Source organism: Talpa europaea, assembly GCF_964194135.1.
Source record: "Talpa europaea genome assembly, chromosome: 10".
In the NCBI taxonomy this organism is placed as follows: Eukaryota; Metazoa; Chordata; class Mammalia; order Eulipotyphla; family Talpidae; genus Talpa; species Talpa europaea.
The window spans coordinates 41,574,127-41,591,995 of NC_140077.1; the positions used below are offsets into that span (position 1 = coordinate 41,574,127).

At 34.1% G+C, this 17,869-nt stretch overlaps 1 protein-coding gene across 4 annotated transcripts in view; it reads left to right on the forward strand.

Annotated features, from left to right (window-relative positions):
• Window positions 1-17,869, forward strand: part of MICU1 (mitochondrial calcium uptake 1) — a gene marked incomplete at its 5' end in the record, with an annotated part of 98,174 nt that overhangs the window by 20,314 nt on the left and 59,991 nt on the right. Inside the window, 3 exons of one of the 4 annotated variants that reach the window (XM_084245375.1) lie at window positions 1,020-1,063; window positions 1,623-1,796; window positions 13,914-14,028. In XM_084245375.1, coding sequence (XP_084101501.1) covers window positions 1,020-1,063; window positions 1,623-1,796; window positions 13,914-14,028 — 333 coding nt within the window. Of the gene's footprint in view, window positions 1-1,019; window positions 1,070-1,622; window positions 1,797-5,706; window positions 5,719-13,913; window positions 14,029-17,869 lie in introns of all 4 variants that reach the window. The other 3 variants (XM_084245378.1, XM_084245376.1, XM_084245377.1) reach the window with 3 other exon arrangements.

Below are 17,869 nucleotides of genomic sequence, written 5' to 3' on the forward strand. Positions count from 1 at the left end.
ATAAATAAATCTTTAAAAAAAGAAAGATATTGTTAAAAAAAAGATAGGAGATATACTTACTGTTTTTTTTTTTTAAAAAAGATTTATTTATTTATGCATACAAGAACTTGAGTACAGTCCAGAGGTGTGGGGGTGAGAGGGTTCACCAGAGTCGGGGTGGGAAGAAGAACAGGCAGATTGACTGAAATACACTGCTGATGGGAACAGCAGGCGAATCAGGAAAGGTCTGCTGCACCATGTGGGTAGCTCCTTGGCCAGGGATTGAACTTGTGGTACAGCGGCTGCAGTCAGCTTCATAGGTTGTGTCTTAACCTCTTGTGCCACCAGGGAGGCCCAGGATATACTTTTTCTTTATAGATATTTATTGACCAAGTACTGTTCCAAGTTTTGGGATAAAGCAATAGTCAAAGACAAAAAAATTCTCTGCCCTCAAGAGCACTTAACATGTTTACTTATATAGTGCCTTAGAATTCAGTGCTAGCTATTCTCAAGGAAATGTTTATTATTTAACCCAACTTTAAAAGATAATGTTAATTAAGATGGTCTTTTAGGTGTATTGTAAAATTTATTTTTGTATTTAACTCCCCTCTTTTTAACTTGACACAAAATATTACTATATGCTTTACAATTAAACTATATCCCTCACTTTATTTATAGAGATAATGCAGCACCTTGATGTTAATGAAAAGGGTGCCATCCTGTGAAGGGTGCAGAGCTCTAATTTGACTCTGCTGTTAAAGCTTTGCACATGAACTTACCCTCTTTATCCTCCCAGAGACTGACTGTTTTATATGTAAGCTAAAAGCTAGGTATCCTTTAGCACTGACACTTTGGGTTTGAAAATGGGACAAAGTTTTAATTCCTATGGCCTGAGGATAATATTGTAGCTAAGCCATCTAGTATATTTGATTGAATGATTGCAGGGGGTGGGGGGGGGGGCCTGATGAGTGAGAGCTGTCATTGTATATGTTTCACTTGAATTATAATCAGTGACTATGTATTTTTTCTTTCTTTTACAGAATTGGGCCTGGATCAGTATATAATAAAACGCTTTGATGGAAAGGTGAGGAAAACAGTGACACTTAGCATATATATTCTGTTGGTTACTTAGAAGATTTTAAAGTTCCTCTAGAATTACATGTGAGAAATTTCTGACTGCCTCTTTATCTAATGGAAAAAGCATGTTGCTTAGTTTGGGATATCTACAAGTACCTTCAGATGCTTCTATAGAAGGAAACAAGCAGGTATTTCTGTATTTTTTCATGTAAGGTACAATCATTGGTTGCCTAATATATATATGAAGGGCTCATTCAATGTATGTTAGCATTTGAATTTTATGTTAGCCATTCATAATGGTTAACAAGCCCCAAGTATTATCTTTGCATTTCTTATAAAACCACCTATCTAATTTGACCTTCCTCAAACTTTATAGTACATATTATTAATCAAAATTAGAAAATTACAGAAGTGCTTGCTAGTATTTTATTTTGAAGTCCACACAAAATTTGCAATTCTTTATACCTGGGTGACTCATAAAATAAATCATTCTTAAGTATAGAAAATGAAACTTTCAATTTCATTATCTCATAAAGCAGTCAGTTGAACATGTTTTTCCCTTTCAGGTTGAATACTTCGAAAGGAAAAAGAAAATATTACACAGGGCCAGAAAGAAAAGTATAAGTTCAATTTTAATGAGGAGGAAGAAAGTTCAGCGTAAAGAAGGAAGAGCCAGGAATCGCTCTCTAAAGCTTAAAGAGAATGAAATCAGAATGAAAGTCATGGAGTGGCTGGAAAAGGCAGGAACACAAAAGAATGGCTTTTAAATGGGTAGTGGTCAGGGTTAGTAGAAAGTGATGTTGCAGAATGTATCAGTCCTGCATCATGAATAAATCTCCTTATATTGGTAAGGTGAGGTCATAAGTGCTAACATATTTTTGCACAAGTGGGAAGAGTGAATGGACTCAAGATTTGAGAACTCTCAGCCAAGGCTACCTATGTAAAAATAACCTTTCCCAATTCAGGTGGCATAGTGCATTCACCTGGAGTATCCTAATTTTAAAGTCATATGCTTTAAGAGAAAGAAAGGGCATTGAATTAGATATTAGGAGACCTAGGTTCAGAGTTCTAGCTCTGTTTTTGGAATAGCCACACCTTCTATCCTATCCTTGGTATCTCTGGTTTATGTATGTTTAAAGTATCATATCCTTGTGAAGGGTTACTTCAGACATTGATGTCAGGGTCTGATTTCAGGTCAGTCTTTAGCAGGTCAGGCCCTCTCTTTGTGTCACTCAGAATCCAGCATAAGCCTGGCACACAGGAGGTGACCAGGAAATGCTTAATGACTTGGAAAAAATCAATTAGTCAATCACATATTCTTTGGACAGGACTCACTAAAACCAGTAATATCAAATAGCAAAATCAGTTTAACAAACCATTTTTTTTTGTTCACTGATGGAATCTAGGATAGTATGAAAATTCCTCTATTGTACATATGTAAACCTGAAAACATGTAATAAAGTTGAATGTGTGTAGCTTGAGCATCACATGTACATGTTATTAGGGGAATTTCCATTCCTAGAGATATCCCAAATATAAAAATCTTTAATGGTAACCTATATATATATATATATAAAGAGCATACATGTTCTTTTGTTTTGATTAGCAACTATCCACTTACTGCTAAAAATGTGCAGCTTTTGGCACAACTAATGAGCCCCACCATTGTTTCAATTATTTTAAATTTATGAATTCTACATCTCTTAGCATTAGTGTCATTTGCATTTTCTGATTTCCTCTTATGTTTATAAAATAATGAGTAAAATACAATAAAAACAAAGTATTTGAGTATCTACTTTGCTGTGGAGACAATAATGACAGTGCTTTTGTCTTTGGAAGGCAGACTGAACAGACTATAGTTGCAAATGTTTGTGCACTGAGCCATAAAATTCTGAAATTGAAGTAGGAAAGGCAAGACTTAGGGAAATCAGTGTATAGTGTTTGAAAGTATGACTTGTATGAAAGTCAGGCATATGAAAGTTTACTTCATGTACTGAGGGAACAGGTTCTGAAAGAGAATAAGGGAATGATAATCTTACATGAAGACAAGTAGAATTTAAATCACTGAGCTGCACCAGCTAGCTTGTTCCCTAGCAAAGAATACACAGATTTTTGATGTAATCTCTTTTCTAAAAACTTCAAAGTTCATACGCTACTTTCAAGTAATAGCGAATTTCCTGTTGAAGCTAATTGTCCATCATTGTTAATCTACCTAATGTGTTTGTTTTCAGAAAATAGATTTTTTAATTCTTTCCTCCCTATCAGGTTCCCTTTTCCCCTACTCATACCTACACATTGAGTTTTTTTCATTATTTATAAATACATCTCCTAGAGTATAAATACATCCAATTTGAATGACAGAATTAACATGTATTTATTTCTGTTTCCTTTATGTTACTTACAAGAATGTAGGTAATAATTCATAATGCAGTGCTCTTAGTGCTCTGAGTTGTGGTTATTTACTTATATCATGGAAAAATATGAATTTGGAATAAGGTGAAGTATAGTAGTAGTACTCGTTGACATGTGTAGTAAGTTATATGAGGGATTACCTATCTTCTAAGAGCAAAATGTACTACATGCACTACAGATCAAGAAAATGTAAATTAGGAGAGGGGCGGATAGAAATCCTATTGAGGTGCTGATTCAACATTTCAGAAAACCCCTTGACACCTGTTGCAATTTTCTGTTTTATTTTTAGTCTCAATTTTGTTCATTTTCCATCTTTCCTATCCAAAGTTCTTTAAATTATTTTTTAAACATTTTGTCAGTATCCTGTGTTTTTTGTACATGAGCAACTTTAGTTCTTTTGTATACTTTAAGACCTAAGAGAAACTACCTTTGGGTGTCTGAAATATTTTCCAAGGGATTTCCATTTTGAGCATCTTAGTATTTGACAGCTGTATGTAAATGATTAGTAGAAATGATTATAAGTATGCTGAATTGAATATGAAAAATACATTGCATGAAAATGTTTTATTTTTATAATACTATAAGTATAGAAGGTTACTATACATCTTAGTGTATAATAGCGCAGGATGAAAAAAGTGTGACTTTGGATACAGGGCAATCCTATATTCCGATACGGGCTCCACCACATTCTTAATGTGTAGAGTTGTCCTTGGACAAGCAACTGCTTAACTCTCTGAGTGTCAGTTGCCTTCTCTGTAAAATCAGAATAATAGGTAAAGTATCTGGCACTACAAATTGTAGCTAGGAGAGGAGTTAGCTGCTGTCATATATTTTATATTCTTTCTCGGTTTGTAGGAAATGCTTCAGAATAATTGCTCTCCCCATGGTTCTTTCCTTCACAGTTAAATAGCTATAAAAAAATATCCTTCTTCTCTCTCTGTCATGAGCAATTGTCCTGGATTGAAATGCTAGTTCATGAACTGAAGAGAGACCTATGGTTTGATTTCCCATATTTGAGCTATTCTCTGTTCACAGTGATTCGTCTTACCTCTGTGCTGTAAAGTCCTTTGATACTCTGGGACATTCAGTCCTAGCCTTTACAAGTCTTATTTTGTAAATTGTTAATAGCATATATTTTTTAGTCAAGAAGTTTTATTATGCTACTAAGCATGGTTTGAGGAGTATGGTGAATTGACGTCAAATTTTATTTCAATCAGTGAAGTTTACTTAAAAAAAATCTTTAAAACCATTTGATATTTGAGGATGTTTTGGAGTGACACCTAGCTAAATTAGCCTAAATTACTTCCTCAAAATCCAGGATCCATTATGCCTGGCTTCTTATTAGAAATGTGGATAGCACTTTATTTAGAACAACATAATTTTACAGGAGACTTGTTTCTAAATAGTCACTATGGACTCCTCAGCTTAGATACTAATTCTCTGAACTCATCTGAGTGTGATTGCCTATGTGTTAACGTGGGTAGTTAAGCAACAAATTTGTCGTAAAGTTAAAAACTGTTATTTCCATGTCAAATGGAGAAATACATAAATCATATAATTACATGCATATGTGAGAAAGAAAACAAATGAACATATTACAAATAATACAAAAATAAACTTTTAGACTATAATACCCAATTAGTGATTACCCAAGGTAAAGGGGAAAGGGAGTGGATAAATTGGGTAAAAGAGGTCAATTGTATGATGGATAGAAGTGGACTTTTAGTGGGGAATTTAAAGTAGAATATACAGATATTGATTTGTAATGATGCACACCTGAAACTATATAATGCTATAATGCAGTTACTTCAATAAAAAAATATTTAAAATATTGTAGCCATGAAATAATAAGACATCCTAGCAAGACACTATCATTAAAGAAATGCTTTGACTGTCCATTAAAAAAATGAAAAATTAACTTTCCTTTTTCTTTAAAATGCAAGTGCTTAGTCATATGTTTTCTTTTTATAGTTATGTGAAACTTTTCTGTGGGTTTTAACTTGGTGAGATAAGAAACTGAGTCATTAGAGGTTTTTTGTTTTGCTTTTTCTATGGTACTTAGAAGATAATATGTTTAATATTCCTCATTTCCTATTTCCAGGTGTTTAAATACCCCTGTAAGGGTATTTGGTCCCTTAGATATTATATAGTATTTTGTGATGTGTGTGTATTTGATTTAGAAGTTTTCTTATAATCAAACAATGTGAATTTTTTTTCTTTTTCTCATCTTCTGATCAGGATTTCTGGCAGGTACTGATTCAGCAGCATGTGCCTTAAATAACTAATGTTCCATAATACATAGAAATGCTTCAGGGACAAAGGTTCAGTGCATGCTCATGTCCTTCCTTTGCTCCCGTAAGAATGATTCAGTTCCTGTCACTTTAAATTAACATACTTTATCTTTAATATGACAATTTGAAAACTGCACAAGTCCTTGAGAATATAGTACCCACCAATATTTAAAAGGAAGTTTTAGTATTATGTGTCATGCAAAATAAACTTTTTTAATCGCTATATTGTATAAAGGATAGTTAGTTAATTGGGTCATTTAAATAGTGTTATTTGGGATGTCACATTACTTGTTGAACTGTAACAGCAACGGTGAAACAACAGTAACTTCAAGTGAATAACAACCTTTTTTTCTTAATAAATTTCTTAATAAATACATTTAGGCAATTATTTGGTTGCACTTTGTTCAATAAAATGACTAAAGGGGAAAGGAGAACATTTAGAAAGATTGTAGGTAGGCAAAGGAGAATTTCAAGGGCACATCTAAGAAGTACTTTTTAAATTCAAAGGCTTAAATTAGTACTGCTTTTACATTTCCTAATAAAAATATAAATTAGTAAGCTATAAGATGAGGAAACATCTTTTTATTTAAAATAATTAATGACATTTAATGAAAATCACAGGGTGCACTTTATAGAAATTTTTTTCTGTACTTCCTTGTTTTTTAAATGGGATATATTTTTAGTAGTCTCCTTAGCAAACCCTTAAACCAATCATCCTATTATTGTTACTATAGATTATATTACCTTTGTCTTTAACTGCATTCTGATATAAACCAACAGATACTTAAATAACTTTGTCAAAATAATTCATTTATAATCCAATTATCAGTGTTTCTGAAGCTGGAGATTCTGTTTTGGGATAGTTATAACATAGCGTCATACAGGGTGCTCAGAAAAGTAAATCATATGAGATGATAACACCTGTGATTGAGAAAAACTATTTCCAGTTCCCTAATTACGGCAGGACAATTTGCAGGAGGCAGCCAAAAACTCTTTCTCAACCTTTTAATTGTATGGCTTAAAAATTTAAAATTACCTGCCTTGGATAAATGTCCTACTAAAGAACTAAGTAAAGATATAGGAATTGGTAAATGCTTGGAAGTCTCTGGAATTTGCAGTGTTGAGTTGTCAACCACCATATTTGACAAAAGAGCATCAGTGTTCTTTAGACTTTGTGGAAGGTAATAGCCATTCTTGATCAGATTCAAAATTGAATGTTACTGTATTCTTAAGGCTATCTTGTTAATAATAGCTTTTATATTAAAAGCAATAAGCTCTTTTTTTCCTTAGAATAGGTTCTGAGGGAATTGTCTATATTGAGTTCTATAAATATCACTCATTTTGGTGACACTAGTATAAATGCTTTAAGCTTCCAAGGGTCAGTAAGCAACCGCTTTATAGAAGACGACGTTCTTGCTTGCATCCTTACAAGGATTTATCCTTTGCATGCTAATTTCCTATTATTTGTGGAAAGGCTGGATTAATATTGTTTTTCTGGTAGCATAGAATGCTGTTCTTCAGATGCAGCTTGGGAATAGTATCAAATACTTATTATATTGCTGTGGGGAGTACCCATAATATCTCTTTCCAGTCTCTGACTTCCACCACTGTTAAAGTCTGTTGCTTTAACCTATATGCTTGATTATTCAGATTGAAGAAAGAAGTGGTATTTTCATTAAGTATTCTCCAGAAGGATTTAGTTTGCTTAGTTTTCCCAAATATTTAAACTTATATTAAGATGTCTTTACATTTTTTTATTTTAGATTCTGTTGTGTTTGAATTTGGGGTCAAATCATTGTTGATTTGAAAGCATAAACATGATTAACCATTACATTTATTAACACCTTCATGTTTAGCATTCCCTTCTTGAAACAAGATTTAAAATCCATTTTGACATGTGAGGCCTTGGTTCCAGACTAACTTGCTTTTTTTTGTTGTTTTAGCACAAGCACCTACCATGTTTTAGTTTACACAAATAACATTCTATAAAACTGCTCAAAACAATTTATTTCTGATAAAAATGGGTTCTCAACTAGCCTACACATCTGTTGATGATCTTTGGTTACAGATAATATGTGAGATAGTTCTTTCTTTGCATATTTGTTTTGCCATAATGCATGTTTTTCAAATTCTAAATTTAAGTAAAAAATTCCCCAATTACATATTAATCTAACCATAGAGTTACACAATGACTGGCATAGAATATGCAAACTACAATTTCTTAATTCTTGCTATGTCTTTAATGGTCAGTGGAGTTCAAGGGATACATATAAATAGTCCATTTTAAAAATAATTTAAAATTCATCACCTAAAGAGTTTCCTGGGAGATGACAGTTATTAAAAATGGGTAAATCAAGGATGTGAACAGTGATCCTCAGAGTGAAAACTCTTTTTCTTATGATGTGATTTTTTTTAAATAATTTTTTTCAAATGGAAGAGGGTGAAATAATATAGCAACTTATTTTTCATAATTTGTACATGAACTTGTTTTTCATGAACTGACAGGGAAATCTTTTATAACCTCTGTGACCAAAATCAAGACTGCTGCCTGAAACAGTTCTTTTCAAGACAGTTTTTTCAGCATCTGTTTATTTGAGTGGTCAAAATTAAACACTAAATTTTTATATTTAGGTAGCAGGTAGTGAATAATGGTAAAACACAGATCCACCCAGAGTTGCTTGCAAGCAAGTGTACATGCATAATGTGATCAAGAATAATAGAATTGAAGATTTCCCCTTCTAGGGTTTTGATAACACCTCATCAATTACTGAGGACTGAAATAAATCATTTCAATAAAGTTGTATCAGTTCCTTGAGCTTAATGCTACTTCTGTGGGATTTGAATTTTTTATCATTTCTTTAATCAAATCTGCCACTTTTTTTTTAAGCATCTCCATTTGTATTCATTTTCTCTATAGACATCTAGTTAATGAAATAGAAAAACATTTGCATTTTAGGTATTTGGAGTTGTTCTCAGAGTTAAGGTGGTTAGAATTGGGACTGAAAAGAGAATTGCTTTTTGGCAGAGTGAAGTTTACAGTATCTTAAGCATTCACCTCCCACAGTTTGTTGCGCAGTAATTTATGTTTTTGTTTGTCTCAAATGCAATATTGCCTTTGAAAAATTTGGAAACTCTGAGTCAGGAGAAGAAATCATAAATTAAGAAACTATTTAATTTTTATCTGACATAGCACCAAATTTTTACCTTTTTGCAAATTCAACTAGGCATGAGGGAAGAAAAATAGCTCATATTTAAACTGTGCAGCATTTTCTGTTTCATTGGGAATAGTGTGACTGTTTAAGATTGATTTCTTACCAAAGCTTTGGCATCTATCTATGCAACAACTAAACAATGAAATGTAAGGATTAATTGCATGGGGAAATTGCTGAATTTTCTCTTTTCTTCTAACGTTCTCACCTTCCCTAACATTCCCACCTCCCCTAACCCCCTCCCTAGGTAGAAATGATTTAGCAAAATTTCACTTTCTGGAAGAAGCATGTTATTATAATTTGCTTTTTCAAATACTACTTCAATTATTATTTGAAAGATTTTAATAGACTTTAAAATGTATTTCAGCAGTATAGAGAAATGTTAACACTAAAAAAATGCAATTATTTCCATTTCATAAAAGATGGTACCTTAATTTAAATAATAAAGGCATGTTCTTTGTCAGATTTTCTATATTCTAAGATGTCTTGAAGTTCTGGACGATATACAAGCATCTATTTTGCCAGCATAGTCCATCGACTTCTGTTTGGTAGATAAGGTTCATTTCAAAAGTTAGAATTTGAGAAGTGGTCCTAACTAGAATAAATAGTGACATTAAATTCCTAGATAGGATTTTTCACTTTGACTATATCCAGTTGAGCACTAGAAGGTAAAATTATTAGACCTATTTAGGTCAGTCCTACAACAGTTAGCATTTGCTGTTTGAGCACAGTGAGTACAAATGTGTTTGAATTGTATCTGTTTTAAGTCTGTTTGAGTTTGAATCACATCCAATTCCAGGGCTCCTGATGGCACCTGCAACTTTAGCCATATGTTTTGTACATTTATGTGAGTGGTCAATAACCAGTGAGAGTACATTAGCACAAAGCCATTCTGTTAAAAACAATTCAGGTTTTAAACTCACTGAGAAGTATATCAATTACACATGTACAGGATTATTTTTAAGTATTTATCTGCTTATTTTTAAGTCTACTTATCTAAAATAAAAAATTTTCAGGATATGGTACAATTGAAATCAATATCATAATCCTTATGAAGGTATTTACTTCAAGTAAAAGGTATTGCCTTTCATTGAGGTCAATCATTTGAATAGATTAGTAATAGTGAAGGTATAGCTAGCTATGTTTTAAACTTTGTAGCAAATAAGATCTAGAACTAGACCATGCAATTAAACGGTGAAACAATTTAAAATTAATTCATTTAACTCAGTGACACATTGCTTTGAAATATTTTGCATTGTTTTGTTTTCCAAAAAGAGGTAACCCTTGTCAGTAAATTGAATAAAAGTGCTATTTTGATCTTTGGATCTGCATTTGCTTTCACAGCCTTAATTTCAAAGATTCAAGTGATGCACTAGAGTTTGATAGGTAACCTATGTGATGCAAAAATAGCATAATATTTGGTAAGGTATCAACAATTGCAGTCTCTTTTTTTTTTATTTGTAGAAGAACTGGGGTACAGGCCAGAGGTGTGGGGATGAGAGGATTCACCAGAGACAGAGTGGGAAACAGAACAGGCAGACTGACTGAAACACACTGCTGAGGGGAGCAGCGGGCGAGCTGGGAGAGGTCTGCTGCGCCATGTGGGTAGCTTCCTGGCTGGCCGGGGATCAAACTCATGCCATAGTGGTTGTAGACAGCTTCACAGGCTGTGTCTTAACCCCCTGTGCCACCAGGGAGGCCCGCAGTCTCTTTTTAAAATAACCAGTTTTGTTTAAATTTCAGCATATATACTGAAGTATTGCTAGATCTTAGTGTAGGAACTTTAATATAAAACAAGTTTTCTCTTAGGCCCTTAAATATAAATTTTTTTACCAAATGGATATTTTAATATATTACTTAATCTCACATTATTTGCCCTTAGGATAGAAATGGAATATATTCTATTTCTTTTAACTTGTATATAGGGAATTTTTTGTTTTAATTTATTATATTATTTATATTGACTTTATTGCTCAAATTAAACACAAATCCTTACAATAAATTTTCATAGCAGAATACATGTTAACATAAATATTAGTGAAAACAACATTTTCTCTGAGACAGAGAAAATGAACATTACTATCAATTAAGGAAGATTACATTTTACTTGGAATATGCCTCCACATCGCTCCTGAAGTTCAGAAATGGTGTTTGCTTACCAGTTTGGTTGATTCTCAAAAGCGTATACATGGAATTACTACATGAACCAGCAACTCCATTCCTAGGTACCAAAAGAATTGGTAAAAGATACTAAACCAATTCCTTGTACATATATTTGCATACTAGCACTATTCACAAAAGATGAAAGATGGAAACAACCCAAACATCCTTCAGTGTATGACTAGATGCAAAAATTGTGGTATATATACAATGGAATATTATTTGACAATAAAAAAGAATAAGGTACTGATTTATGCTACAAGTGGATGAACCTAGAAAACATTATGTTATGTGAAAAAAGTCAAACCTAAAGGCATATTATATAATTAAATGGTTAAAATGGTGGGTTTTTTATGTGAATTTTACCACAATTGAAAATAATAAACTGCAAAAGGAAAAAATAAGGGCAAACAAAGCTATTTTGGATTAATGGAGACTAAAGAAATTTGACAGTCAAATGCCATTTATGATTGTGGGTTACATCCTGAAGTAGGGGGAAAATGCCTATAAAAGAAATCAGTTTTAGGGCCTCCCTGATGGTGCAAGGGCATGAGCACCGCACTATGAAGCAATCTGTAGCCTCTGCAGCACGAATTCGATCCTTGGCCAGGGAACAACCCACATGGTGAGGCAGACCCCTCCTGTCTTGCCTGCTGCTCCCCTCAGCAGTGTATTCAGTCACTCTGCCTATTCTGTTCTCTACTCTGTCTCTGGTGAATCCTCTCACCCCTCACATCTCTGGCCTGTACCCCAACTCGTGTATGCATAAATAAATAAATACATCTTTTAAAAAAAAGAAATCAGTTTATTTAAAAAGACTGTAGATTAGACAGTAGTTTATATATTACTGTCTATTAAGTACTATTGAATTTTTACTGTGGTATGTAAGAAAATGTCTGTTCATAGGAAATAAAATGTTACATATTCTTCTTTGACTTAGCTGTGTCATTTCACTCAGTCCCTAGATTGTTTTTCAATCTTTGGCACCCAATACATTATTTATTTTATTTCTTTACAAAATAAATACTATTTTATCAGTAATCTCCCCATAATGTTACTCTGTCGTTTTAAGTACTTATATAAATATAAGTACTCAACTTCTCTACACATTTATTTTTCTGGCTAGTAGTGCTGTGCCATTGGGAGCCTGTTCTTATTTTGTGTATTTTTTCCTATTCATATGCTTTGCTTTTACAGTATCTTGGGTAATTTTAAAAATGTAGCCACTTGTTCTCTTACTTTGAGAAATTAAAACATTAACTTCCCAGTGAAAAACACTGCTGTTATAGTTATCATCTGATAGCTTTTTTCCCTGAAATTTTTTTTTAATCTCTTGATAGAAGATTAAGTTTGGTATAGGATCTATTTAACCTTAATCTGAATATATCAGACTATGTGTTTATTTCTGTTGTCAGCTCAAAAAAAGTAATCTCCAAATGCTGTCAAGCAGGACCATTCCTTTGGTCTGCCATAGGTTAAGTCAGACAAGCCCTTTCCTAAGTAGAACCTGCTCTCAAATTCATAGTACTGCTTTTTGACCATCTGTGGATTTTTACATTTCCATGGTTATTGTATTATCCAAACAAGCAAATATCTAGTAGAGGCTATTTTGCATTGGTTTACTAAGGTGATCATGATGATTCATTTGGTACTTGTGTTTTTAATTGGTTAACCAATTTTCTTTCCTTTGTGGTATATGATGGGATTTCCATCAGACAGAGGTAACCTATTGGATAGTTGTGTATACCTGGATGCTGTTGTGGTGCTTGTTGATTTAGTTTTCTTGATACTCCTATGGAGGTTATGCTTGCAATGCAGCTTTTTTGTGCTTGCATGACATTATTACTTTGAGCTTTGCTGGTTTGGGTTCTTAAAACCTCTGTTTCTTCTTTTGGTACTCACAGTAACTCCTTGAATATCTTTTATTGGCTCAGAACTTACAGAAATTAGTTGCAAGTCTAGCTCTTTGGTGGATCCTTTTCAGTTTTTATAATATCTTCAATATCATATCACCACTAAGTTTATAGTCTAGCAAAGGTTTCAAAATACAGGATTAGTTGCCTAAACACCTATTTACCAGATAGGCGATTACTGAAGCTGAGAATTTACTCTCTCTGTGAACTTTACAGAGCAAAGAAAATGAATATATACTTAGAGTAAAAGCTAAATGTTTGTATAGTTTCCTCAAATAGCTGAAATTTTGCCTAGCATGTATATCTGATTTGCCATGATATTTCAGAGATGTTTACTCTGCAAGCTGTTCTTCATTCCCAAACTAAACTTGTTGGGATCATAAAATAAAATTTAAAATAGTATTCCAGAAATTAGTTTTCTGAGCTTTTGTGTGGGCCTTAGAAATAGTTACTTCTTCATTTTGATCATTAGCAGTATGTTTTCCTTGGGCAATTAGAGCTGACTTCATTTTAGTTTTTCATTTCTTTACTTTGAAATATTTTCTACTTTATATGCCTCTATAGAAGAAGGATTGTTTTTAAAACTACAAAACATAACCAGCCCTGAAGTAGGCTTGTATATGTTAAATGTCGGGAAGTCATAAAATTGAAGTTAGTTTCCAATGTTTATATGACAGTGCTGGAACAAAGTCTTTGTCTTACTATTTTCCTCATCTTATAAACTGTAAAGGATCCATTAATTTGGAATGGCCATCAGAGAATTGCTTATGAGAAATAACATAAAACTATCAGGTAAATGATGGTTCATCTCTAATATTTATTCACTATTATATCTCCTCTTTATCTTTTGGTGAAACCCGTACATTTAATAGAAAATTGCCCAGGAACGAGAAAAATTTGCTGATGAAGGCAGTATCTTTTACACCCTCGGAGAATGTGGACTCATTTCCTTTTCAGACTACATTTTCCTTACAACTGTTCTTTCTAGTAAGTATACACTTTTTTGTTATAATTGTGTTGTCATTTTGTCTACTTTTTAAAATCATATTTTTGATTGTGGTAATAACGTACAACTATATAATTTAGGGTTAAACTTTTTCTTGCACATGTTTATAGGGGGTATATAGGAATATAAAAAGAGTTAAATTAATTGAAGGGGGAAATCACATTTTTGTGGAAATAAGGAATTAATTAAATTATTTTAAATTAATTAAATAAAGAATTAATAAGGATATATTTGCAGGAAAATACTTGTTAATTCAAAAGAATTTCTAGGGGCCTCCCCGGTGGCGCAGCGGTTGAGTGCTGGGTTGCAACGCTGCCCGCAGCCTCTGCGGCGCCGGTTTGATCCCTGGCTGCTCCCCGGCCACCAGAGGAGGGTCCCGCATGGCGCGCAGACCTCTCCTGCCGCCCGCTGCTCCCCTCAGCAGTGGACTTCGGTCCTTCTGCCTGCTCTGCTCCCCACTCTGTCTCTGGTGAATTCTCTCACCCTCCCGTGCCTCTGACTGTACCCAGTGCATGTATAAACAAAACAAACAAATAAATAAATAAATAAATAAAAACATGCCTCTATTAAAAAAAAAAAAGAATTTCTAATTGATGAATGTTTAGGCAGTAGATACAATATCACTAAATACCTTTAAATAGAAACTGTCATTTGACTTGTTATCCCCAAAGTACCTAACATTGTATCCAAGTAACAGTGCTGCTCTAAAAATATTTTAATTCGTCTGACCCAGATATGTCCTTTTCCTTCTCAGGCCCAACCCTGTCCTGTTCTTGTTTTGTGGATGCTTGTAGAAATTCAGTCCTCAATAATTGGTGGTGTTTAAAAATCTTGTGGTCTCTAAGCCCTGTTTTGTTTTTTTTTTCCACATTGTTTACGTCTTACAAACTGGACTAGAATAAGATAGACAAAAAAATCTACATATAGCTGACCTCTCCATAAAACTCACAAATTAATAGTATTTGGTTATGCTTAGGGTTCATCATGTGTTGCTTACCTTTTCTAGAACAATTTTAGAAAATACTTGTTCTGGGGAATTTGAGGGTGCAAAAAAGGAAATCAAGGCAAGAAATAGTGGTTGTCATGGCATGGTTCACCTAATCACTGCCCCTTCTGGAGAAGCAATACAGCACAGTATCTGATATAATAAGTACTCAGTGTATATTTGTTGGCTAAATAAATATCTAAGAATTTTTCTGAATAGTTACTTATAATACATCCTAAAATTTTATAGTGCTCCAGGTACCTTGTACATCCTGCCTAGTCTTTAAAACTGTTTAAAAATAATAAGGGCCTCCCGGGTGGTGCAGCGGGTTGAGCACAGTGCTGTGAAGCTGTCCGCAACCTCTGCAGCGGGGGTTCGATTCCCGTCCAGCCAGGGAGAAAACCACATGGCACGGCAGACCTCTCCTGCCTTGCTCACTGCTCCCCTCAGCAGTGTCTTTGGTCACTAAATCTAATCACTAAATCTTTTAGAAAACCATAACAATAATAATACAATACACAATGAAAACTAGAAAAGTTATTAGAATAAGCTACTTTTTTTCCATTTGATTATTAAATTGAAAAACAACTTTCAGGTGCATACCAAACCTAGTCACATGTTAAGAGAGTCTTTCAGATCAGCATGGATTAAGTAACAAAAATCCATTCTCTTTATTAAAGCTGCTAGTTCTAATTATCTATGAAAACGCAATATTTTGACATAAGCTTCCACTTTAGCTATTATTGAGCACATGGGATGGAATGAAAAACCAGTATAATGAAGTGAATATCAGGCAGGTGATTTTTTAAAAAGATCTCTGAAGACAGAAGTTCAGGGGTCCTATCATATGGACATATGTAATTTGGGCATAAAAATAGTAATGTGCATTTAAAGAAAATATATTCCTATGGGGGGAAGTGACCTTAATGCAAGGATAATGCACTAGGATGTATGCCTTTAGAATCTCCCAGGAACACTTGGGGAATCCAAGCTTTTTGACATCTCTGGCACTTAATACCCTTCCTGTAGCACAACTGTCAAATAACAGTGTAAGGAAGAGCAATTTATATGAAAGACTGCTTCTGGCAGCTCTCTGAAGGTCATTTAGTAGCTAAGGCTGAGATACAGCTCAAAAGCTATGTTCTGTGAACTAGAGACATCAACTATTTCATTTAAGTGTGAAATTATAGATCTTTTTTATTTTAGAATCAGGGCTCAAATATATTTTCTAGAAAAAAATGCAAACGGTAGAAAAGCAATAGTAAGGAGTGTCTGTACAACTAAAGCCTTGCCAGTTGCTATACAACAAAGAATAAAGAGCTCTCTGTTGCCATTGCAGAGCCTATATCTAATGGTAATAAGCTCACAGTGATTTTCTTACAATTTTATTATCTTAGTATCTTGCAAATAAAAGCAAAAGTAAGTCAATATGAATTCAAGTCTTTTCTAAGAATATGCATTAAGTTTCTAACTTTTTTTCTTTATGGACAGAATTTCTAACTGGATCCTTCCAATAAGTGCTTTTAGGAATAGCAACTTAACTCCTCTCCTCTCCTATTTTAGTGGGGTCTGGATACCCTATAACTCACTACAGACTGGTCAATCAGTTTATGGGTTTGTATAGGTGCTGTACAGAGTGTAGGCATTATGACTGTACGTTGCATCTGGGATATCTTTCCCCCAGGTTGGCCCTGTGGTTAATGAGGTCAAGTCTTTCCTAATATTATACCATTCTCAAAGGTATAAAGTACTCTAAGAAAATTCAATAAAGATAATATTGGGTTGGCGTAAAGTCACGACACTTTTTTTTTACATCATGACTTTTCTGACAACCCAATAGTTGATTATTTCTTTTGAAGGGGCAATTTATTGTTCATTCTCTCATTTGACTACCAAATCTATAGTCTACCCAAAACTATTTGTGCCTCAAAATTAGCTATTGAGATGACACTTAAATTTAATTGACTATATGTAATATTGGTGAAAACATACATTATTGACATTTTTTAAACTTTGTCAGTGTTTATCAGATTATTGTTGCATCTTTATACCATTATTCTCAAAGATGAGGTCATCATCTTGTTTTATCTTAAACTCATCACGAAATCTTTCCTTGACATTTTATAGGACTAATCCTGCTTATAATTCAGTTTTTTGCTTGGCTCCCTTGTCTTTCCAGTAATGAAGCATAAGTTGACACATAGATTATATGAATTGCATGAACCTCACCACATATAGTAGTAGTAGTATAAGGTCCTTGAAAATAGGAATATGGGGCCTCCCTGGTGGCACAGGCAGGTGAGTGCAGCGCTGTGAGGCTGTCCACAGCCTCTGCAGTGCCTTTTCGATTCCCGCCGGCCGCGGAGCAACCCACATGGTGGGGCAGACCTCTCCTGTCTCGCCCGCTACTCCCCTCAGCAGTGTATTTTGGTTGTTCTGCCTGTTCTGTTCCCCACTCTGTCTCTGGTGGATCCTCTCACCCTCCTGCGCATCTGGCTTGTACCCTGGTTCTTGTATAACTAAATAAATCTTAAAAAAAACTAAGAATATGACTTGATGATTAAGCCACAGAAGCTTCTTTAAAGATGAACGGGGACTCAGTTGCTTACTCACCAAAGCAGAAGTTCCACTGCCATATGCATACCGTTGGCAAGACCCTGCAGCCACAGAAGTGTGTGCCAATAGCCAAGGCCTTCCCAGCTCCTTGTGGACCACGATTTGGCTCTATCGCCTGTCACTATCCTGCACTTTCAACAAGAGCATCTGTTATCTTCTCTGAAGCTAATTCTTGTTTTCCAGTTCATCCATGTTGGTGTAACCAGAATAGTACTTTATGA